This window comes from Rutilus rutilus (genome assembly GCF_951802725.1).
Source record: "Rutilus rutilus genome assembly, chromosome: 15".
Lineage (NCBI taxonomy): Eukaryota > Metazoa > Chordata > Actinopteri > Cypriniformes > Leuciscidae > Rutilus > Rutilus rutilus.
Genome location: NC_140220.1, coordinates 8,347,332 through 8,372,898, shown reverse-complemented (window position 1 = coordinate 8,372,898; position 25,567 = coordinate 8,347,332). Strand labels below are relative to the sequence as shown.

General features: G+C 38.8%; 1 protein-coding gene across 1 annotated transcript in view; it reads left to right on the top strand.

Annotated features, from left to right (window-relative positions):
* The window catches only part of man1a1 (mannosidase, alpha, class 1A, member 1), a 111,080-nt gene that overhangs the window by 5,569 nt on the left and 79,944 nt on the right, over positions 1 to 25,567 (top strand). Inside the window, exon 2 of the mRNA XM_084432358.1 lies at positions 20,083 to 20,179. Coding sequence (XP_084288484.1) covers positions 20,083 to 20,179 — 97 coding nt within the window. The remainder of the gene's footprint in view (positions 1 to 20,082; positions 20,180 to 25,567) is intronic.

Genomic DNA, 25,567 nt, shown 5'->3' with positions numbered 1-25,567 from the left:
AAACCGTACCTTAAATTCCCCACCAGATATTTGTTCATGGCGCTATAGTTCGAAACAAACAGAATCTACTGTTTGTGCATTAAGAAGTTGGCTTCTCACCTTCACCTGAAATGCTCTCCCTTGTGTGTGTCCACCGCAGGAATTGCTCACAGGCAACATCACACACCCATCTGGGCTCTGAGCTCCTCGTTCATTATAGATGATAGTGCTCCACACACGCTCAAACCTCATTTCTCTCACCATCAATTATGCACAATTCAAGCTAATAAGAAAAAATTAATTCTTATCGAGATGTTCACAGGTATTCAGTGCAGGGGGGCAACAGAAAAACTTATACTAATGAAACTTTAAAGGAATGGTGGAATGGAGAGCCAAGTGTTTGAAGGAATGAAAAGTACAGGGTTGGTGCAGAAACGTGTAGTGCATACAGTTATTTATTTTTACTGACTTTTGCTTTTCAGATTGTAAGATGTGACTGCAGTGAGATCTTAGATAAAAGGCAAACTGTGTCAGATTATGCAATATATATCTTCGGTAGGGCTTTCCACAAAACACCATGAACGCATTCATTTTCATTGACAATTTCTGGTGCTATATGCGACAGCGACCGTTTGCAACAGGATGTGGGTGTGTACATGCATTTAATCAGTTTAAACTTTGCGTGCCACATTAACCGCTCAAACTACTTATTTTGCCCTGTGACATAATTCAAAATTGGTAAAAAATCTCACAGCATGCACTTGACTTTAGGTAGGCTATATCAGGACATCCGGTAGATTTAAAGGCTCTGTACACTGTAATTGTTTCCCTTTACCAATGACAGTTCTTTGAATGTCATAGGTTATTTTTGGACCTCTTTTGCACCATGAGCAAGTAGAACATGCAAACACTTTTTCTCGTTGCACAACCTCTTTTGTATCTCTGATGTTTTCTCCTTTTGGTCATGGCTTTTATCCCAGGTTTGTTTGTTTTCCCTCTATCATACAGTGGCTTTTCCCTCTGAAAGCTGAAGTGCTTGGATACTGAATAATTCAGCTGGCTTTCTTTCATTTTACTACTTGTGAATAAGGCATGGTCTCACTCTTAGAGATAGAATCTGCCGGTGGAGAGGCGAGCGAGAACTTTTGGTCTCGTACAGTGTACCTGCACCCTCTTACAACTATGGCTGTGATCAGCGTAGGCTGTCTGGAGACCCAAGACAGACCTCGGATTATTTGGGTCAATCTCGCTTTAGCCAGAAGCAGGTGCTGGGAAATGTAATGAATGCCCTCAAGCAATGGCACAGCTGCTGCAGGCAAAGTTAGTCCCCAGTCAGTCTTGTCTTTTTTTACTCTAATTTTTGGTCTTGAAGTGGCTAGAATGTTCTCCAATGGCCAGAATACTACATTCACTTATTTGAGGGTTATATTACAGTGTTTTTGTTAAGGGATACTTAAAGGATTAGGCTAGTTCACCTCAAAATGAAAATTTCCTGATAATTTACTCACCCCAATGCCATCCAAGATCTGTCCAAGATGTCTTTCTTTCTTCAGTGGAAAATGAATTCAGTATTTTGAGGAAAACACTTCAGGATTTTTCTCCACACAATGGACTTCAATGGCAACCAGAATGACTTGGACATCTTGGATGGCACTGGGGTGAGTAAATTATCAGGAAATTTTCATTTTAAGGTGAACTAATCCTTTAATGGATAGTAAGGGGAGAAGTGGGGAAGAAAGCAAAATTCAACCTAAATAAAAGCAGCTTTATCTCCAGTGGCTTTGCTAGGATCCGTGATGTTTTGCTTTTGTTTTATGAATTGCATGGTCTTTTCTACATTAAAGCACAGATTAGATTTAGTAGATTAAAATGCATGTGGAATGGATAACACAAGGGAGTTTTGGTTAGTGTTTTCAGAGAGCATTGGGACACTTGTACTGCGGTAGTGATTGCTTGGGTTTTCCAGTAATTGAATACTCCAAAATCAGAGTCCAGCGCTGATTAGAAGAGCAATAAACATCTGCCCGACAAGTGTGCACTGTGCATTGATCAGGAGAAGCATGAGAGGATGCAACAATGGATCAATAAGATCAATAATAATTGAACATGAAAATAAACTAAATGTTTATTTTAGATTAGTTGGGTCTTGACATTTGGTCTTTGAATGAAGAATATCTGTAAGTGATGGCACTTTAAGAATGTTGTGAAAAATGCTTGCACATTATTGTTTGAAGGGAATCATTGGGTAAAATGTGGAATATCCGATTTATTGAACCGATTACACTGTAAAAAATGTCTAACCTCCCCAACTCAATTTTCTAGTGACTGATCACATCTAAATTTTTCAATTGGCGCAAGTGAAATTCTGTAAATTATCAAATTAAATTTACAGAATTTCACTTGGGCCAAATTAAACATTTAGATGTGATCAGTCACTAGAAAATTGAGTTGGGAAGGTTAGACATTTTTTACAGCGTAATTAATAGTGGTTGGATCATATAGATTTTTATTTTATTTATTTTTTATTTTATTTTTTATGGCTGATACTGATATTTTAAAGAGAAGCCAATATACGTATAGCCTGCTGTATCACACTAGTTTAAATACAGTAAAAACACGTACATAACAAATGATGAAATGGAATATTTATTTGCTGTAATATTTACTAAATTAGAAAATTAATTAGGCTAGATGGAAAAAAAGATTTTAACTTGATAAAAAAAAATACTTTAGAAGACAAGTTCTGTAACCCTATTACAGTATTTTTCACAAAAAAAAAAAAGTTAAATATATAAATAAAAAATGGTTGAATATATGAATAAAAAGAGGTTGAATATATGAATAAAAAGAAAGTAAACACTGTAACAAACAGGGCACTTTGTGATCTGGTAAGTTTGTTTTCAATTGAAGTTATGTATTTTTTTTTAATATAAAGACTTGGTAACACTAATTATATATACATCACACTGTGGAAATGACATGAATATGACAGTGTGCAGCTTGGATATAGTGCATAGTTTGAAATCAAGGGTTTAAAGTTTGTTGATCGTGCGTCTTCAGTGGCTGAACTGCAGTGTCAAAATAAAAGTCCTGCTTACAACACATCGGCCAAACAGAAAAATGTATGTGCCGATAATTAAAAAATATCTGCGAATATCAGCCTTGGCGACTATATCGGTTGAACACCATTATTTATTAATTATTGTCAGTTGTTAGTTGCAGTCCTGCTGTACATAAAGTTCTTCTGGCCATTCATCAGTACTAGCAGCAGTTTCTCCATTATGTAGCTGGTCTTTTGAGTGCATGCAAAGTTGTTCTTGTTTTCTGACGGGTCAATGCAAGACAATAACGTTCTGGTGCACCGTACGACCCAACCTTCACTTCCCCTCAATGATTTATGTTTTCATCATTAAATTTAAAGCGTCTCTGAAGCATGTCAGCACTAATCCCCTTTCCCGTCTTTGCTTCTTACAAATTTGAATAGGTTTTATGAGTACACAATCTACTCTCATCGACCATAAAAATCAAAAGGAGCAATAAAGTTCAGGCCTATTAAGAGTGTTATTTGAAGCAAATGACACTTTGCTTTGGTAAAAGTTCACTCTCTGATTTTACTACAGTGTTCTGAGACATTAATTGAATTTAAATATTTGGTCTTGGTTGTTTTATTGCGCTTTCTCAGCCTGTTAAACGGATAATGAATGTCACTGCCTCATATTGAAAAGGAGGGGAAAAAAATCGATTATCCTTTCACAAAGTCTTCATTAATTTGCCACATGTCAACTGAAGAGGGTCAAATCGCGTTGCTTTGTTTTCCATCACTAATAAAAAGGTCATGTCAATATGTGTCACGGTGGTTTTGTATTGCTGGTGTCCAAGAGCTGTTGAGAATACATAAAAGAACGTCTCGTATCCATTACAGTGACAGTTGACACCGATGCACTTATAGGAGACGGTTCTGTTTCATACAGGTGTATTAGGGTAAAACTGGTTGGCGTACAAAAATAAAATAAAAAGTCCATCAGCCATATAAGCGCACAGGTAGGGCACAATCTGTCATGTATCTTGCCGGTTGCTGCTGTGAAAGCCTGTGGATTTTATGAAACTCTCTGACTCTCTGCCCTTTTTTTTTTTTTTCATCCCTGAAGCCAAAAGGATAAAGCAGAAAGATTGATTTTTCTTTCTTCCCCCTTTCACTGAATCTGAGAGGGTTTTCTTTTTGTGGGTCAGGGATTCTTAAGGTTGACTGCTACAGATCTACCTCCATTTTATGACAACACGTCAGGTTTAACAGTGGTGTAAATTTCAGAGCAAGAATCGTAGCTTGGAGCCTCTGGCTTATTGTGAAAATTGCAAGCACATTTTCCCTAGTTTAATTATAGGTGGTGACAGCTTCTCTCATTGCATAGAGAATTGTGATTAAAACATAATATGCCTTTTTAATGCTTTATGAATGTGGCTTAATGATGCAGGGTAGGGCATGATCTCCGTTACATGCACAATACTAATACACAATACTAAGTCTCATATTTATCAAAGTAATGGTTTGTCTTTGATATGAGGTTCCGGACCGGATTGACTGTCTTGCTTCAATGGGCCACGAATGGTGGATTTTTGATGAATATCCACTTTATTCAAAATGCATCATAAAAGTAGTCCATATGGCCATTTGCACTATTTTTCCCAAGTTTTTTTAAGCCATATGATAGCTTTATCTGAGGAACAGACTGAAATTTAAGCTGTGAAATCTTGACTTGCTCTACTTGGTGTGTTTATTAAAGGGATAGTTCACCCAAAAATGAAAATTCTGTCATCATTTACTCACCCTCAAGTTGTTCCAAACCTGTATGAGTTTCTTTGTTCTGCTGAACACAAAGGAAGATATTTGGAAGAATGTTTGTAACCAAACAGATCTCGGTCCCCATTGACTTCCATAGTAGGAAAAAAATATACTATGGTAGTCAATGGGGACCGAGATCTGTTTGGTTACAAACATTCCAAATATCTTCCTTTGTGTTCAGCAGAACAAAGAAAGTCATACAGGTTTGGAACAACTTGAGGGTGAGTAAATGATGACAGAATTTTCATTTTTGGGTGAACTATCCCTTTAAGAGAAGTTGCAATGTCTGATTCATGAGCAAATATTTCTTTTGAGTAGGATATTTTAAATTAACCTGTTGATCCAGTAGGATTCATCTTATCTGTTTTCATATAAGTTTCCATTTACTGTAATTGCATGAAAAAGAGCATCTATTACATTATTTTGCTTTTGTGTTCCATGTAAAAGAACGTTTTGAAACAACAAATTGAACCAGTCTTTAAGTAAATATTGCTTGAAGTAATTATTCAAGACAGGTACACAGTCACGTCAGTCAGTAATAAAATGTGCTAAGAAACAAATGAATAACAGTATAATAAAGATGCAAATGAAGTAAACTGTGCACTTAGTATTCAAGTAAACTCTGCACTTAGTATTCAAGTAAACATTCAGAGGATGAAAATAATGCAATTTAATCAAATGTTCAATAAAACGACTTAATTAGCATAGTCTTCACTGCATGATTATTAGTTCCAATACTGTATCTTGCCTTTTCAGAACACTTCTGCACTGCCATTAAAACATTACATTCATTTATGGAGCTACATTAGAAATTTGACTGTTGAATGATTTGTGGCGAGGCTGGTGAAAATGTTGGCAGTGCAAGAAAAATCTGGCCATCAGAGTAATATCCTTACTGTCAAGTTACAATTAACTGTACCTTTTTATTTATTTAGGCCTAGGCTATATGTTATGTTTGATTGTAAAGGGCTTACTAAACCTACTACATTAATGCTGCCAAGAACAATGAAAGATCTTTTTTCATGTCTGTAATGCACATATCTGATACTTTAACAAATCAGATTTTAAAATGTACTTGTTTGCGTTCACTTAAGACAAACTGACCGTGTTTACAACCATGACAAGAGGGGCTTTCACACCGGGTAGTTCTAGGAACTTAGTTCTAGGAACTAGCCACCAGGGTGGTTCCGCCAAGAGCTAATAGTTCCCCTAGGAATATTTTCCTGATTGCATTCGCACCGCCATTACCGCGCTTGTTGTTGTGACTTTATTTTGACGGCGTGACGGACCTTTATTAGACAGTATATGAAAAGGTATGAGCGCATGCCGTGTGGTTGATGTCCAGTGATGCTGGCATAGCAGAAATACATAATCATGTTTTGCTTGGTCCCCTCAAAGTTGTGTTGAGTTTTCTCCTTAGCGTAAAGGTTAAGAGGCCCATCAATGTATAGGCTATAATCTGTGTGTTTCGCTTGCGTTCGGCCAATCAGCGTACACTAATGACACTGGTAGTTCCTATAGTGCTTGCTGGGTTAGACCTTACTCTGAAGTAGGAGCTAAATTAGCTCCTCCAAAAAGAGTTCCTAAAACTAAAATCGTTCCTAGTTTCTGCGGTGCGAACACGGCAAAAAGCGGGTACTTCCGCCAATGGTTCTAGGAACTATGAAAAGGTTCCTCCGGTGCGAAAGCCCCTAAGCTTTTTCACCAAGCAGTGCATCTTTCCATTCGCCACACTTAGAGAGCTTTTGACATCCCTAGACGCCACACTTCTTTTCAGACATAAATTTGTCCATTCATCCCACAATTTGAGAAACTGTTTTGTTGGAACCGTTTGAATGGGTTGGTACCGGAGGAGGACGCACATCGCGGCACGCCGCTGGCCGGCCGCCACGGTTCCACTCTCATTCGGAGAGCCAGGCAAATGGCTGTAACTTAACTCTGCCTCCCTGTTTTCAGCTGTGGGCCTGGGTTGTCTCTGGAGAGTGGGTTTTGGCAGTGGATCAATGGCTTTGTGTGCTTGAGAGGGAGATAGAGGGCATGTGTGGTAGCGTGAGCCAGGCTAGCCATAGCTCCTGTGCCAGGGAAGCACATGTCCACCCACTTGAGCCGCACCTGTTCTTTGGCATGCCGTCTGCAGGTGCTTCTTATGCGTTGGGGCATGAGCTGTTACTGTTTCACCACTGAATTTGTTTTATTGCCGCTCGTGGTGTCTGTTTCAGGTGTTTTGCTTATGCACACAAATGCATACATCGGGTCATTAACCTGTGGAGCTTCACTTGGCAGTCAGTGATTGGCCTTCATTATGCTGATAATGTGCAGCGGTATCACATGGCAGGTTTTTTTTTTTTTTCATATGCCACAGTAGCATACCAGTTCATAACGTTCACCCCCTAATTACTCAATTTAACAGTGAAATATCCTGAGATCCAGCATGGACTGATCCATTAGCTGGGAAGCAATCCCTCCAACTCATCTTCTCTTCTAGTGATTCACCAAAAATCAGCAACCAATAGTATCTATTCGGTATGTTAAAAACACTGTAACTTACTGAAATAATATCTCATGTAATCAAAAGACCTCACTAAAATAGCTTTTTAACGAATAGGGTAATTGTACCTATTAAGCCCACCAAGATCTAAGTCTAGGTTTTTTTCATAGATATTGACATAGTTTTTAAGAAAAATCATTTGTTAAAATGCAAGATTTATCTCTCATTTGAAAATGTATTAATTAGTTGATGTACATTTTAGACTATAAAATTAAGATAATTTAGGAATAAAGTCAGAAGTCTGGAATGGGCTAAATTGGTACTTTGGCACCATTTTTAAGCGTTCCAAATAAGCCCACATCATTGATTCACAAAATATAAAAATTAATTGATTTTAAAGAAGCAAAACATCAATATATTTATTCAGTGACAGGGAAGTATTAAACAAAATGTTTGCTAATGTTTGATTAGAGCCCTGGGTGGGATGGGTAGGTGTTAGTGGCCGGCGGTCTGGAGCCTTAAGTCGGATTGACCGGAGCTGTAGCTGGAGTCAAGCTGGAAGTTTGACCGGGTGTATCTCCGGAGCCAAGCCGAGTTGGGGCTCCATGGGCACACCGGGAGTTTGGAGCCTTAAGTCGGCTTGGCTCTCGAGTTACGCCTGGTCAAAGGTGGAAGTTTAACCGGGTGTATCTCGGGAAGGAAGCCGGCTGATTGAAACACAACAAGCTCCTGACTGCTTCAGCCTCTAGGCCTGTCAGAGAAGGCATTTCATCTTCTGTTTCAGTACAGCATGACTGTTATTTCAGAAACAGCCGTTGTGTGAATGACATCATTTTCATCCTGACACCCGAAGCCTGCAATGTTCGCATAATTGCATTCTCACATGTTTGAGATTTGCTGTTGAAGTGGCATTACTATTGCTGTTTTCAGTACCATTCCTGGTGCCGTAAGGGGAAGTGAAATTACAGGCGTGACAGAAACTAAACTGTCTCAGCTAATTACAGCATTGTGCCTGTGCTTCATTTGGAGGCTTCGTCCTTAGATCCAGCTTATGGATGTACATTTTCTGGAATTTTCCAGAATGGAAAATATTTATTTTGATTTAGCCTAATCATTTATATTTCAGAATAAATTATTTTATTTTTAATTAAAAGTTTGTTTATAAAACTGAAATTAAACATTTGCCTAATTTCCATTTTATCCTTTCACCCAACATAAGCTTCAGCTATAAAGGTCATCTGAGTAAGAGATAAAAAAAGCAATTAAATCCTAATTAATTACTTACTAATTAATTTATAATTAACATATTTATGAACAGGGATTTTCCTGCAGTGAAAATATTTTGGCATCCACCAAAATAAATCTTTTTACCGCCAACGTGTCAAGCTTTGTAACCAATCAAAGACATAGCCAATCTGTTGAGCACGTGAACGCAATGGCCAATCAGGTGTGTTTAAAGGATTAGTTCACTTCTAAAGGAAAATTCTGTTATCATTTACTCACCCTCAAGTTGTTTCAAACCTGTATGAACTTCTTTATTCTGCTGAACTCAAAAGAAGATATTTTGAAGAATGTCGGTAACCAAACACTACCCCATTGACTTGGATTTTTTTTTTTCTACTATGGAAGTCAATGGGGTCCATCAAATGTCTGGTTACTGACATTCTTCAAAATATCTTCCTTTGTGTTCAGCAGAAGAAAGAAATTCATAGAGGTTTGAAACAACTTGAGGGTGAGTAAATGATGACAGAATTTTCATTTTGAAGTGAACTATCCCTTTAAGTTAGTCCGAATCTGCTCAACACTGCTCAGAACGGAGGAGCGTCTATCAAAGTCACTGAGATAATTAGCGTTGAGTAGAATCAATGATTAGTCTGTGTGAGCGCGCTCACACTGCAGCCTGAGGTTGTAATTCTAATGACTTCTCTGTGTTTATATTGAATGTTTGACATGCAATATGAGACTGTTGAGTTGGCTGCTTATGAGCGCTGTTTTCCTTCTCTTCCTTTAGGCTGTGTGCAAACATGCTAACTTGTGGCTTCCTGTTGCAAGCTGTCACATACATAATGGGGTTTTTGTGTGTGCGTGCCTTGTGCGTGTGCATGAATGCATTGCTGTGTCATCCCGTTTGTTTGTGTAACTGAACCTTCAGTCAACATTTGCCTAATTTTCATTCTATCCTTTCACACAACAGAACTGCAGCTATAAAGGTCATCTGAGGAAGAGATAGGCTAACGTGAGATAAAAAGTGATCCATCCAGTGTGCTAATTCAATTCTCATCAATACCTATAGTAGAGGCTTATTTTCTTCTTTTTATTAATGGACAGTTCTTTGTGGCTGGATCAGGTCTTTTTTTTTTTTTTACCATTATGTATACCATTTTATTATTTATTTATATTTTGAATTAACTTTTTTTTTATTGTTTTTTTCTGTTTAAGTATTCCTAATTTATCTTTAATTTAGTTTTATTTAATTTCTATTTTTAGTAATTAAAGTTAGCTGCCAATGCAACGTTTTTAGTTTTCATTGAAGTTTTTCATCTAATATTTATATTTTATTTTATTTCAGCCTTTTCAATTACTGAAATATAGTCTTAGTTTATAGTTTTAGTTTTTTTGTAGTGAACAATTAATAATTCTTTACTGGAGTTTGCCGTATCCTTCCTGCATAGTATCTGAGATTAGGATTACTGTGTCCCTAATTATAGTATGAAAATTGTATGCCAAAGGTGCCAAAATGGTGATGTTTACTGTGGATTATTGAAATGTTTTGAACTCTTATTACCCACAACCCCCCTGTATCACAGATGAGGCATTCGTGATGGTTCTCTTTTGAGTTCATTTTTGTTAAATGATGATGAATGCACAGCCAAATCTGCCACAGCAGTTTATAAATGTATAAATGTAAGCTTGAATTTAGCTAGATGCTAACATTTACATGCCAACGGTTTAGCAGGCCTGCAGCTTTTACCTGGAAGCCTGTCAAAATCTTTTGCAAAAATGATTCAAAACAACAACTAAATATCATAAGATTATCCGTCACCTAAGGATTTCGCACAGGCAGGAGACAGGTTACTAATGTTTAAAGGCAACGCTGCATGTATTAAAAATGCATTTAAGTTCTAAAGACGCTTATCCTGTCCTTCCTGCTGTGTGAACTCTCTATTGCTGACTAGGGAGTTATGGACAGTCTTATCAAATTTGCCTTGTCATCTACTTATGAGGGCTCCCTACTGAATACTAAACCTCCGCTGCACAATCCCTCACCTGGTCTGCTTTTCTGGAAAATGAGAAAATCAGTAAAAATGTCTGTTTCACTCATAATGTCATTCATAATGTCCTCACTGTGAATGTGGCTTGTTCATGGTATGTGTGTATATATAGATGTCACATTCGACCACTCCAGACACGTCAGATTTACGAATTAGATTTTTTGTAACAATGTAAGTCTTTACGGTCACTTGAGGTTGATTTTTAGTTTCCTTCAAAAATAATCTTGCTGACCCTAAGCTTTTGAATGGTACTTTTATAATTTGTATTTTTCAATAAATAAATGACTTCGCGTAACCAGTCCTACTCGCCCCGCTCCTAGCGGGGATTCGAACCGGCGTGGAAGGCGGCCGCGCTAACAAAGACCGCAGTCTCAAGCATTCGTCTCTAGCGCGCCTCTTGAGGCCAGGGGAGTGAGGTTTACACACACAGCTCTTACTGGCTTGTTTCCGTTACACTCACCCCCCTAAACCTCACTCCCATCCGGGTCATGGCACCAAATGTACCTGATGCTACTCGACCCGCTCCAAGCAGTATTCGAACCGGCGTGGAAGGCGGCCGCGCTAACAAAGACCGCAGTCTCAAGCATTCGTCTCTAGCGCGCCTCTTGAGGCCAGGGGAGTGAGGTTTACACACACAGCTCTTACTGGCTTGTTTCCGTTACACTCACCCCCCTAAACCTCACTCCCATCCGGGTCATGGCACCAAATGTACCTGATGCTACTCGACCCGCTCCAAGCAGTATTCGAACCGGCGTGGAAGGCGGCCGCGCTAACAAAGACCGCAGTCTCAAGCATTCGTCTCTAGCGCGCCTCTTGAGGCCAGGGGAGTGAGGTTTACACGCACAGCTCTTACTGGCTTGTTTCCGTTACACTCACCCCCCCTAAACCTCACTCCCATCCGGGTCATGGCACCAAATGTACCTGATGCTACTCGACCCGCTCCAAGCAATATTCGAACCGGCGTCTGCGGCGATTGCAGCCGCTAGCGTCAGTTTCTAGTGCACCTCCTGAGGCCAGGCGAGTGAGGTTTACACTCACAGATCTTACTAGCTTGCTTCCGTTAGATATGCATGAACATTTATAGCACAGCTGGATCAACGTGTTTTGCCGTCCGTGGCATCAATATGTTTTCAAACCCCTGCCTGTGTTCAGACATATTTCTTCACAATCTAATATCCTATAAAGATGAAAAAATGTAAATAGATGTTCCTGTTTCCAGTACACCGCAGGCAGGGTTTTCTGTTGGTCAGTCTCTCAGCAGTACGCCTGGACCTCTCAGGCCCTGAGGTCAAGTAAACAGTCTCATTTTGATAGGAAGTACCTTCTCACTTTGTCTTGCCTAAACAAGAAGCAGGCCCACACTTTTCTGTTTCAGATCTGGGTTAGTTTTTGCCTGTTTACCTTACTCACACAATTATGTTTCATAATCTTTTCTCCTATTCTCATTTACCATGGTCCTGTTTTTTTTTTTTTTTTTTTTTTGAAAACCCCATTGTTCTTCCCTTCTCGGCGACAGCTGCCAAGGCCAGACGTGGTGTTGGCTGGGGAATGAGTAATATGCTTTCTTGTGAAGGATAGAGGTACTAGGTGTTCTTACGTGTCATATTATCTCTCAATATATTTTCCATAAAGAGTGCATACAGATATTTCTGGCCTATTCAGAGCCCATTTTGGTAAGTTCCACCAGGCAATGAATGGAGACGCATCATGATGTTCATTGATTCCTGTCATCAAGCTGCCACAGCCATGTAAGAATTTCAAACACAGCACCACCAAGGCAGTAAACAATGAGTTGTAAAAGAGAGTAAAGTCGCATGCCTGCTGGGAACAGATTGCGCGTGTTGAGAGAAGGGATGAAGATCTTACCAAGTGATAAGCTGCTGAAGAATCTGCGACTGAGAACGTACGACCGGGCAGAGGAGGAGACAGACTCCAGTTTGTAATCCTAATTCTTTCAGTAGCAGACATGCAATCCCTCTGATTCTCTCTTGTGACTCTGGTGGTTGTAATTAAGTTACCCAAACCTTTTCTGGGGTTTGAAAGCAGAGGATAATGCCTTAGCCCGTATCATTGACTTGGATTTGCCTAGATTCAGCTTGCAAACGCTTGAATTAATCAATTGATATGCGCTAAGTCATTTGATATGGCTGGTTATTTCGCTTGCAAGTCAAATGAGTTGCAGTGAAATGTTACATCTAAAGTAGTGATCGTAAAAGCAGAGGATCCTTTTAAGATGAAACTGAGTTGATGATTTTGTGTTCAGCTTAGCTTGAATAGATTTCTCAAAGCCAGGCTTGATGCCCAGGTGGGTCTGATTAGATTTTTATGCTAAACGGGTTTACCTAATGTGCTCGGCAGTTTTGATTGTGTGGATGTTTGAGGAAGACAGATGCCTTGTTGTCAGATTCTGTAATGAGAAGACATCCATCTTAATGACATCCACATGGCACTTTCACAAACTCTGAGAAGTGATTTGGGTTTTTAGTATGGCTGTCAGTCGATTAAAAATTTTTAAATGAAATAATCACATTCTATTCATTTCATTAATTGAATTAAAATAAATAGCAATCTATCTGAATGTCATCCCTGATTAAAAAAAAATATTGGGAGTGAATCATTTAAAAAAAAAAAAAAAAAAAAAAAATTCAATGTCAATTTTGGATCTGATTTGCATTTCAGATGTCTTGAAATATTTGTGTTATAAATATTCAACTAGACCTTTTCAACTAGTGTCAGATTGGATTTGATGTGTTCCAATCAATGAGCTTGAGGACCACATATATTCTCTCTCATAATACAATAAACTTCAAAGAAGCGTTCTTCCGTTACTAGTTCTTAAAGTGTTAATAAGAATCAGTAACGGAGGCTTGGGCTCAACTGTTAAACTGTCAACTTGAGATTTGAATCCATGGGAGAAGGAAGTAGTTCTGCACTCCGTCATTGTTTCTTATTTATTGTACTATGTGAAATGTATTATTATATTATATTATATTATATTATATTATATTATATTATGTTATATTATATTATATTATATTATATTATATTATATTATATTATATTATATTATATTATATTATATTGTTAAATTGAAAAATAATTCTGTAGAATTTCACACTATTTACACAATTTGTTTAAATGTAATATTAATATAATATTTAAGATTTAAATAGTGTGTGTATATGTATAAACACATTAAATATTTTAAATTGTATAAATTAAATAGAATTTTAAAATGCTCTGCAGAAATTATTATTATTATTATTATTATTATTATTATTTATTATTAAAATTTTACGTATTAAATTTCCTCTAGTTTTTGATGCATCTTGTAGATCTTATGTAGCCCCGCCCCTTTTCAGCGCTGCGCTCGTTGTCTTTTGACTTTCGGTCTGTATTTTCACAGCGATCTTGCGCATTTATGAATGAACGGCTCGTTTTAAAATCTTCCCGTCTAAGACATCTGCCTTAAACATTACAATCCTCATGATAACTTTCGTTAACTTTTATATTAAGTAAATCCACTTCAAAAGCGAATTACTCCTGGACAGCAACACCATAGAAATATACAGAGCGACCGCAAAAACGGAAGTTCAAAGACAATATTCTAAAGATGGCGGCGCTCTCGTTTCTCTGGCGCATAAGGTCTATTGTCTTAGAGTTTCGGTCGGATTCTCTCTCTCTCTGCCTTGAGTCTTATGTCAATGAACATTAACCAGACTCAATATGGCATTGATCCGACTGGATGCTTTTAAACAAACACACTGCGCATCCACGCATAGCTGTGCACAGTTCCAGAGAAACCGTGAAACTGTCAATGCTAGTTCTGGGAACCAACACCGATCCATGACTCTGAACTTGTTGTTTTGAAGTCTTAAACGACTTGTTCTTTAGCAGGGCAAAAAGCACAGTCAGCATAAACTGGTCCCTCGTGGTGTGAGGGAGAAAAAAGAGGTATATTAAGGGGTGTTACGATGAGGGATGAAGGGTTTAGGAATGGGCAGGCGGGTACGGTAGGAGGGGCTGAATTTGCAGTGTTTGAGGGCAGCTGTTGCAATCGAAAGTAACTGAGTGGGAGAGCTTAAAATGAACACGTAGAAGATAAAAGTCAGAATGAAGTAGTGACTGTATATGGAGGGTGGGAGATGTGTGATACATTTTACCAAGCGCTGACATTTTTTTTTATTTCAGAACCATTTATATGAGTGTTCGTGCATCTGCTAGCGTACAGATTGCAGGGTTCTGTCTCTCTCTTTTTCTTCACCTTTATAGGGTCCAGAATACAAAAGCACATTTTTCTGCCATTTCATTCTGCCAAGATCGTGCAGTCCATTTTTTCTCTCTCTCTCTCTCTCTCTCTCTCTCTCTCTCTCTCTCTCTCTCTCTCTCTCTCTCTCTCTCTCTCTCTCTCTCTCTCTCTCTCTCTCTCTCTCTCTCTCTCTCTCTCTCTCTCTCTCTCTCTCTCTCTCTCTCTCTCTCTCTCTCTCTCTCTCTCTCTCTCTCTCTCTCTCTCTCTCTCTCCTAAAACCTTCTTTTTTTCAGATCCCTTGATGGATCCCGTTTACCCCTCTTTAGCCTCCTATGCCAACCCCACTTCCTCTCTATTTCCCTCAAGGCAGGAAGCCGGAGTCTTTTCCGAACTGCAAATGGAACATAATGCCAGTCTACGAGATTGGGAGGGGGGAACGGACATCAAAATGGTTGTTCAACAACCATCTTTTTGATTAGATAGGTTATTTTATAATGAGTTAATATTTATAAAAATGTGTTGGGTTTTCCTACACACACACACACACCTAAAAGTTTGGGGTCAGTCGGATATTACAATTTTTATATTATTATCTTATCCCCATGATGGCAAAGCTGAATTTTCAATAGCCATTACCCCAGTTTTCAGTGTCCATGATCCTTCAGAAATTATTCTAATATGCTGATTTGATTCTCAAGAAACTGCTGTACTGTTATGTATTAGGGCTGTGCAATATAGACATGATATTATTTATTTTTTTTTTTTTATCAATATTGCGATTTTCGATTTTAATAAATTTTCTTAGACGCATACTGTCTGTCTGTTTGTCTCATCACTCTTGTTTTCAGCATATTCTCAGAAAGAGATGGTCCTCTAGGAACGAGAGCATGCCCCAGAGCGCGTCAACCTGTTTGATCTGTTTGGCAGCCTGTGGGGTGTATTATCAGCCAGGCGGTGTAAAAGGCCTCTCAGAACTGTGTGAGGGGAAGAGCAAGGCAAAAGCTTGCTGAAACGGTTTCAAGCATCCTCACCAGGTTCATATGGCACCTGTCCTCTCCGCTCATCTGACAGAAGCCACTCGGCATCGGTCCCCGGACAGCCAGACCTCTCGCGCTTCCCCTCTGCTCGTGCTTCAGCCTCTGAAAGTTGTCTGAGGCTCTGTGACCCGAACCTTTGAGCGCCACCACCGCAGTAATCACATGTGGGCCATAACCTTGTTGCCCGTTGACGTCACTGGCGCCCGCTGCCGTCTGAGAGATGGTAATCGGTCAGCCAGAGCGCTGCAGACAGATGGCAGGCACATCCATGATAGGATTACTCTGGACATATTAGAATTTGCAGGTATTAAAATCTTCTTGAAAAAGCAATTTCAATAAAGCAGAATCTGTGTTTGGCTTTAAACTGATTTAGGATGTAGACAATCTTAAGTCTCTCACAAAATTAGAGCCGATCCTGACCTCCCTGGGGCCCTAAGCAAAATTATCCTACCTGACCCATGAGCCATGTAAACCATTTGCCATTGCCACACTGTCACACCTGACACCCCAGTGCTCCCACTCCTTTAACTACTAATGATAATGTAATCCCTGATATCAGAAATAGACATTGTAACTGGAAAAATTTCAAATAGTACAATTTTAAATAGTACAAATTTAATTATTGATATCAAAAATGCATCCTGTGCTTGCCATAGCATGTGTTTTAAATGATAAAAGCAATACTTGATGGTTATTTACTGAGGGATGTGCATCCATATTGACCAGTATGTCCAGCCAATCAACATTTTAAATGCAATATAGCCTATAAATCAATTTTCAACGTCAAGGTCAATACATTGCTTTCCATCTTGCTTTATTGCAGAGTTGTAACTAAACTGACTTGTGGACAAGATAATCATTGTCTTGTTTTAAAAGTATGTGCGCCTATAGTGAGGAGTGCCATCACGCCCATATTGTACTGGTCACCACAGATGTTTTGCTGGAAAGTGCGCGTTTCATTTCGTGCACGCACATATGAACGCATGTTAACTCGCAACGCGGCTATCTTTTCCGAGCTGCAATTTATAAACAAACACTGTTGCCCTTTGTCGGGTTTTTTTTTTCTCTCTTTTCGTGACCAGAAGAATAGTTCCGCTTAATTTTTTCATCGATGTTGTAAACTTTGATTGACGCGCTTTGACACGAGGGGGAGGCGGGGCCTTGAGTAATTTGCGGGGCCCTACGCAACTTGCGTAGTGTGCGTATTGGGCTGATCGGCTCTGCACACAATAAACACCATTACAGTTCACGGATTCATTTCAAGTAAGACTTGACCAATAGCAATGACTGAGGGACTTAACCTGGTAAACACTCTGATTCAGTGATTTTTTTCCATATGTTTGATTTCAGACTGATTCACTGAGAATGTGTAATGCAGCCTTTATTTTAGATATGAGTTTTAACATCTAAAGTCATAAATGACATAAAGAAAATAAGTATGATTAATAAATAAAGTATTTTTTGGAGAATCTGACAACATTGTGAATTTCCAGGTGTTCAATGTCTCCAGACATGCGATTCATTATCGTATTTGTACGATAATTTTGACCTATGTACAATCAATAATGAAAAAAATCCCATAATGTACGATAATTTCAGAATTTTGTGATGCTTCAAATGATGGTCGTTGTAATCATAGGGCTTCTATACTCATTGATCTAGCTATGGATCCTACATCTACCGTCATGATTGTGAGGAGAACGTGTTACGCATGTCTTCCATCTCATGTTACGTCTTCTCGGCCAATCATCGTGGACAATGACTCTCTCTCTCACGATCGCAATTTAACGTCCCTGCCGCGGCGCTTAGGTCAGTTGTTTCCAAGCTGAGGTCGATTGTTTAGCAATAAAGATCTAGATAAATAGCTGTATTCTGTACGTTTGACAATCTGGCAACCCTGACGTCGTTCATTTTTGTTGTTTCGGAATTTGTATTTATTGTTTGAGGGCTTTTTTTTTTAAAGTATAATACTTATTTTTTACTTTTAACATTTAAGTTTGCATATAGCATCATGCAACTAGAAAGTACAATCTAGTAGATGCAGTTTTATGGTCACTTCAATTCAGACTCAAAGCTCATAATAAACCGAAATATTTATTTTTGCTATGGGCTGGAGATTCAGCAGGGCGGCAATTCTTCTGAACAGTGTTGCACTGGGAAGAATAAATACAGCTTGTGTTCATCTTCCCAACCAGTTGGGAGGCCTGCAGGACAGCTTTGTCTATCTGCTTATCTCCAGCCTGGAGCTAAAGACTTTTGTTTTCCCTTCTTTCATCTTATCTTTTTCAATCAGTGTCTTTTGCTGTTGAGTGGCTATCTTTGAAAGCTAAGAGTTATATGATTAGGACACACTTAAAAGTTAGGCCAGCAGTTGATAAACTGATCTGATTTCGTTCAAAGACTGTGGCGAGGCTGCAAATGACTTTATCCAGGCAGAAGAGTGTGTGTGTCAAGAGCTTCTTTTCCCGTCTCTTTGGTGCTGTCTGACGCTCTCCGGGGAGAACAGCAGGTCTGTTTCTCTTGCCCTGCTAACTGGCACCCCTGGGGAGTGCGAAAACCGTGGTCTAAAAACACTCTCTTGTGAGTTTTAGAATGAATGAGCTGGAAGTAGATTATTTAATGGACAAAAAATTACGGAGGACATTTCATCCTTCTCCAATCACTGTTTCCCTGGGATCATCAGCACCGTCCTGTCACAGTGAATAATGAGTTCTGCTTATCTTTGTTTCCTCAACACGGCATACATCATTAATAAATTCTGCAGCTGCTTTTCTCCTCTTCCAACTAAAGAAATAATTGCTTTAAGGAAACAAAAATACAAAGAAAATGTTTATTTGGCCAAACGAAAGTGGAAAAGAAAACTTTGAAAGGGCATCTCGTAATGTTTTGCTGCTTTTTTGTGTGTGTGTTGAAATATTGATCTATACAGCAATTTACACAATTGTTGGTTGCTCTTTTCCTTAGTGTCTTGTGCAGTTTTAGAAATCTAACAAAAGTAAATTGCTTTAATGGAGTTTCAGAGATTCTTACAAATGTTTCGTAAGCTTCAAACACATTGCACAAATGCACATTTTATATTACACAATTAAATGTGTGGAACAGGTAACGTCTTTATTTTGCATTGACAAATGTGAATGTACTTTGCATTTCTAATCACTATTATGCAACATTTATTTACAAGTGGTTCGATCCGTTCACAGTCCACATCTCCATAAATATAAAAAAAAAACTCTCCCATATTAAATGTCAAAGTAGTCAATCATTGATTGAAAACCTGTAGCTTTGTCAGCATCGACGGGGAGAGCATGCAAATAGACTCTCGTGATCCACGCTTCAGCATGGTAGCAGTGAAGTGCTAGAGTGTTTAAAACGCTGGTATTAGGAAAAATATCATGTATAATAATGAAGCAGGACCTTCTCATAGGATGTGGTCATGCAGTCTCATGAATAATTATAAGACACTGCTGTAGTGCATGGAAAAATCCTGTGATGTTTCAGTGAGATTGGCTTCAAAATTCAAATCCAAAAGATGAACACATTTCATATATAAATTAACAATTTTATACCATAATAATGCATTTCATGACTCCAATGGCTTGTGTTTTGTCTCGTACGGTGACTTTTTATTGTATCGAGCGTGTGCAGATATATTCTGATTTGTTTGTGGTCTAAGATTTGAGTGATTTGTTGTAAAACTGGTGTGTGTATGTTTTCAATATGTACGCCATTTTTAGTTTGACTTGCCTAAAGAAATGTAATGAGTTCTAAATATATTGCTATTTATCATACCAGCTATTTCACTTTAGAATGTTATGAGAGACCGGGAATCGATTGTTATTTTAATTTGTATTAGTGTTTAATTTGTGGTTAATTTCCAAACTGTGTATAGGACCTAAAATACCATGTTCCAGCAACCCATTTTTATCCAGTTAATCATACCCAAGGCATGCAAGCATTGATATTTCCCTCCATTAATTAAGTGCTTCTGCACTGCTCACTTGTGCCGAAGTGGATCCATTAAGTATTTCAACTTTTGATTTAATCAAATTAATTAATGATATTGATCCTTGATTAGCCCAGTGCCTAGTATGTTAGTTATTGACATATTCATTGAACCGTTTGCAAAAATGATTTCTGTCATTTTTGTGCTGTTTTACCTTTGCAACATGGAAATGAACCAAAAGGTAACCTCTTCATCTGTCACTCTCTCTCCTCAGATGATGCAGTTCGCTTGGGACAATTACAAGCGTTACGCCTGGGGCTCCAACGAGCTGCGTCCCGTCTCGAAGCAAGGCCACTCCAGCAATTTGTTTGGTGAGTGTCTCTCTGACTCAAACCATGAAACTATGATTTGTGCATGTACAGCTTCACGTCTCCACAGTAAATTGCTAAGCAGTCAGAACTGTCAATCAAAGCTGCACAGGTGGTTAGGTGACCTCTATCAAAAAGGCTTTTGATTTCTCTCTGGTCCGTCTCACTTCACAAGCTCCGTCTAGGTCTATTTCTGCCATCAAGAAGACTAACAAAACCATTTCTGACTGCATCGGGTGGGAATGGCATGGTCACACAACACAAATTTAGTTTCGTGAAACCTTGATCCTCTACGTTTACGCATTGTGTTTTCCTTCCCTCTAAAGAAATGTTGTTGTGCTGCTTTCGCCCGTCACCATCTTGACCTATTTCTATTTTGAAGCTGAAAATCACAGGTTGCGAGTGGGCATACTAATCCTTGAATAATTCATGAAGGCCTGTCCATCTTTCTGTGAGGTTTGTAATCTACATCAATAACTCAGAGGATGCAGCAACAACACATTATATCGCACTGTTATGCTACCTGTGTATTGTAGTACGCGTTGTTTAGCTCCTCTCATAAATGTTACCGTGCCTTCCAAAAGTTTGGAACTGGAAACGCACCAGTTATCAGCATTAATGCATTTATTCCAAGAAATAAGTATTTATGTAACTTGCAATTATCATTCAAGACCAAATATTTTCACAGATATTAAAGGCAGTGTATACATGCCGCAGTGAGACATGCCCTCTGGCATTCCTGACTATTGGGTTAAATTTGTCCCAGATTTATTTATTTTTTTAGTATTTTATAGTAGACTGTTGGGTTGGCACACTTTTATAGCTTCACTGATTGATTTAGCAAACCAATTAGAATATTAGTTTATAAGTCCTGCATAAATAACCTCCCTTTGAAACCTTGGGCATTTTAAAAAGCAAAAAATTTCTCAGATTTTTCAGGTTGAAAGCTTTCTGTATCTTGTCTTACGGATGAAAATTGATAATGCACTAAAATTTCATCCCCTGGGAAATTATTGGCCAAAAATGCCATTGTTTTTAAACAATGTTAGATGTTCACGTAGTGATCACTTAGGAAAATATATATAATTTATTTGATTCCAAACCGAGTCGAATTTAAAATAATAATTTTCAGTTGCAGATTAATTTGTTGTGCATCACTATTGAATCAAAATGTGGGGTTTGACTGCAAGCTTTTGACCGTACAAACAATTTCCAGCCGCATATCCTGTCAATTAATTGAGTTGTCTGAATCTTGTTTCATGCACATCAGTGTTTTTCAGGATCGAGACTGAGAGTGTTATGAAACATTCATCAGACGTCCTGCTGTTGTGTTGTAAACTCCACATAGTCAATTGGCACTCAGCTGGAGGGCAGGCCGGGGATTTACAACGCACATTTGATTAACCTCCATAATTTTGCTTTGGACTTGCCAGAAGAATATACAGTCTTAATTTATTTGGCTCACACACTATCAGAATAACAATCTGGCAAGAAGCACGTCACACTCTTCACATCCCCTCGTGCCCCACAGCCGCGCGTGTGCGTCTTAAAAGACTCCCATGTCAGTCAAAGCCTGACAGCTCTCGAACACGGCCCGTGAACACAGGAGACCACTGAACACATGCTCAACCATTGCTGCGTTTTGTCTGGCAGGGTTTTCCATTATAAAATTAGAGGTTGGGTTAATGATACGTTGGCTTTGAATAAAAGATTATCTGGAATATGCTGGACAGGGTTTTTGTACCTGACCAGGCAGCTGGACTGACTGTTTTGTGCTTTTGTAGATCGCGTTTCTCAGTGAGATGTGAGCTGCTGATACCGGCCGATCGGATCACACACACCGACACGGAGTAAGACCTCACTGGAAATCATGATCACTGAGGCGGTCACAAGAACAGCCACTTTACAACCCACAGGGCTTTAGCTCGCAGAGAAAAATCAGGCTGAAGTCAAGCCATATGGAAGTGCTTAGTCAAAACATCATGCCTGCTTGTGTGTTCCAGGTCTGTGAGAATATTGCCACGTGTTTTTATAAACGTATTCTGTGCCATTGCTTGCCATCTGATGCATTTGACCTCAGTTGCATTAAAGTTCATTAAATCTTGCGATGTATGTGGCAATTTCTGATGAATTGCGTTTAACCAACCATGAAAAAAAAAATCATTAAGGCCTCAGAATCTGTGTGGATTAGAGAGCTTGAATATTTCTCACACACTAGGCTTAAGACCATTGAATACACATTATAGTCTAGGATAGAAGCAAGGAGAATGCGGTAAAAGAGAATGGGGTGTTAGTGATGAAATAATTTAATATAATTCAAATAATTGAAATTAATGACTGATTAAAGTTTATTGCCGTCACATTGTCCAAAAAGTTTGAAAATAATGTTAAATTGAAGTTTATTGCATTGTTTACCGCCATCACATCGTCCAAAAAGTTTATTGCATATGCAGTTTTTCTTCCAAATTGTGCAGTTTATCCTAAGCAGTGACCTAATTACTCTTAAGGCTACGTTTACACGGAAACGATCTGAAGAGAAAACGCAAAAGTGATCACTTTTTATTCTGCGTTTAGACGAGCGTTATGGGGGGGAAATCTGCGTGCATATGGTGACGCAAAAGTGTGTGAAATTCAATGTAGTATGCACTCCAGGCGGCTAGGTGGCAATGTGAAGCACTGATCGGTGCCTTCACTGTCTAGCAGACTTTTGCGTTTTGACCGTTTAGACGGAAATGCGACGGAGCGTTTTTAAGATTTCCACTCTGGAGGGTGGTTTCACTTTTTTTGTGTTTTTAAGCCCCAAAAACGCTGTCGCCGTCTAAACGAAAGGCACATCTGATAAAATATTTTTACGTTTTCACCCGCGAGCGTTCTCGTGTAAACAGGGCCTGAGTGTCATTTTAACAGTATGATTTTTAGGTATAGGCTATTTGTTCAAATTGTTTGTTAAAAATGGTAGGAATGCACAATATATCGGCCACCATATCGTTATCGGCTGATATAGATGTTAATTTTTAATCTTATCGTTATCTGCCTGATAAGAAAATTTGATATATATATATATATATATATATATATATACATACATACATACATTTATATGCCAAATTTCCTTCAGCTGAGACACTTCACCTCATGCGCACTGTTCGCTTCAGAAAGGAAAAGTGCAACATGTGCAGCGCTAAAACATTATAGTTGTGTGCTTGGGTCATGGCTTTTAATGGTGCAACTTTTGTTTTGTAATCAGGCTCTCAAAAATTATATAAAAATGTGGATTTAGATCAGTTATTGGCTTCCGTCACAAAGAATTATCGGTTATTGGTATCAGTCAAAATGTTCATAGCGGTGCATCCCTAAAAAATTTGCTGTATGGGCTTAATTGGTAGAATAATTTAAATGGAAAATTATTGAATTTAATTATTGATTTAGAACATTATTTTCTTTCTAATGAAGAATTTATTTTTTACATTAAATCATACTTTGATGTACAGGAAAAATGTCAATGTTTAACATGTATAATAGTTATTCTCTGATTTGATTGGCTGACCTTAAACAGTAGAGCTTTGCACTGGAAACGCCAAGATCATGGGTTGGATCCCCAGGGAATGCTTGAACCTTAAATGCAATTTAAATACTTTGTACAGGATAAAGACCAATGTGTTAAATGCACAACAGTTGTTCTCTAATTTGTTCAGCTGAACTCCATTTGATATTCAATAGAATCTACTGTTTGTATCACTCCGCTTGTCATGGTTTGCTGCTTTTTAAGACCAGAGTATGCGTAATCTTTGGCCCCATCCACACTACTACGTTTTCGTTTAGAAACGGAGACCTTTTGCTACGTTTGCACCTCCCGTCCAGACTAAAACGGCAAAAACGAAGACCTAAAACGGAGAAGTTTAGAAACGCTGCCGACCCCCGTTTAGCGTTTTGAATCTCCGGAGGGCGTTTTAGTGAAGACGGGTCAAAACGGAGGACTTTAGAAACGATGATGCAGAGGCTCACGCTCAGCTCTATGATTAGGTGTCATCAGTCATGGAGTATACACAGGTAATATTCAGTACCAGTAAACTCCACCCGCTAGAACAGTTTCTCAGTAAGAAACTGCTGCCTCTCAGGCGCGGCTCGCGCGGTAAACGCGTGCATGCTAGAAATAGAACCGATGCCTAATTTTTCATGCGACACGCAAGCGTTGTTGGAACCGTTTCCAGGCAAAATAGAATAGGAAAAGATGTTTATATGTCATTTTGACACACATACATATTATTAAATGATGTTTTTATGTTTGAAAGCATTTTTTTACAGTCTATGTTTGAAAGTCTCTAGGTTTACACCGGCACGCGCATGCCCAGTGTTGGTGAATGGTCACGTGATTCGCGTTTTCAGTCGTTTTAATGTGGACGGAGATCAATTCTAAAGCCGCCTTTCCACTGCACACGACATTCGCATTCGATTGTCGCATTTCGCCCCCTGGTGTCAGTCGCACGGAACTTTGAAATTGGTCGTGAAGCAACCGTTACCCTCGGCTATTCACAATGGTAAAATGAATGATTTTAATGAATGTAATGCATGCATGAATATATCCACACAAAACAAAAATTTACCCTCAATACATCTAATATTAAAAAATAGTCGATTTTATAGAGCTAATCAATATAAATATTGATTTAATAATGATACAAATATTTTTTTCAGCCATAATTATTAATAACCGTCATTTTGCAGGAATAGCGTTTACATTAAAGTAATAAAATATTGGTAATTCTAGCTTCGCACTCATAGTTTTAATTAGAATACATCACATCCGGTCGACCGGTCGCATACGGTCTAGCCGCAGAAGTTCAGATATTTCAACGCATCCGAAGCTCAAATCGGATCCGAAATTTCCGCATACGCAAATGATCGGAACTCCCCGCAGCTCCCGTACGACTCTCCATTGGAAATTAATGACTTCCGGTCCGACGGCTGTCGTTTGTCGTGTGCAGTGGAAAGGTGGCTTAATACGCAGCTAAAACGCTGGTGTGGACGGAGATCGTATTCGTTTTAATTCTCCGTTTCTAAACTAAAAGTTAGTAGTGTGGATGGGGCCTTAGCTTTACTTCCTGAATTTCGTACAACAGCGCACTGCTTAGGAAATTTGTTCCAAGAGAATGTTTGAATGTTGACCTGCGTAGAGATTTGAGTGTCTTCGTATCTCACATAGCTGAGTCCATCACACTAAATTCTGGTCGTTCTGTTCCATGTGCCAATCATCTGTGCTCAGGGCAGGAGCAGATTCTCCAGACTGGATCTCTCTGTAAGAAACCAGCAGGGACTGAGACAGTGTCTTGGCTAATGAAGCCGCTCAGGTACAGTATGAACTGTGTGCAGTTCCCGAATGTGCGTACTTGT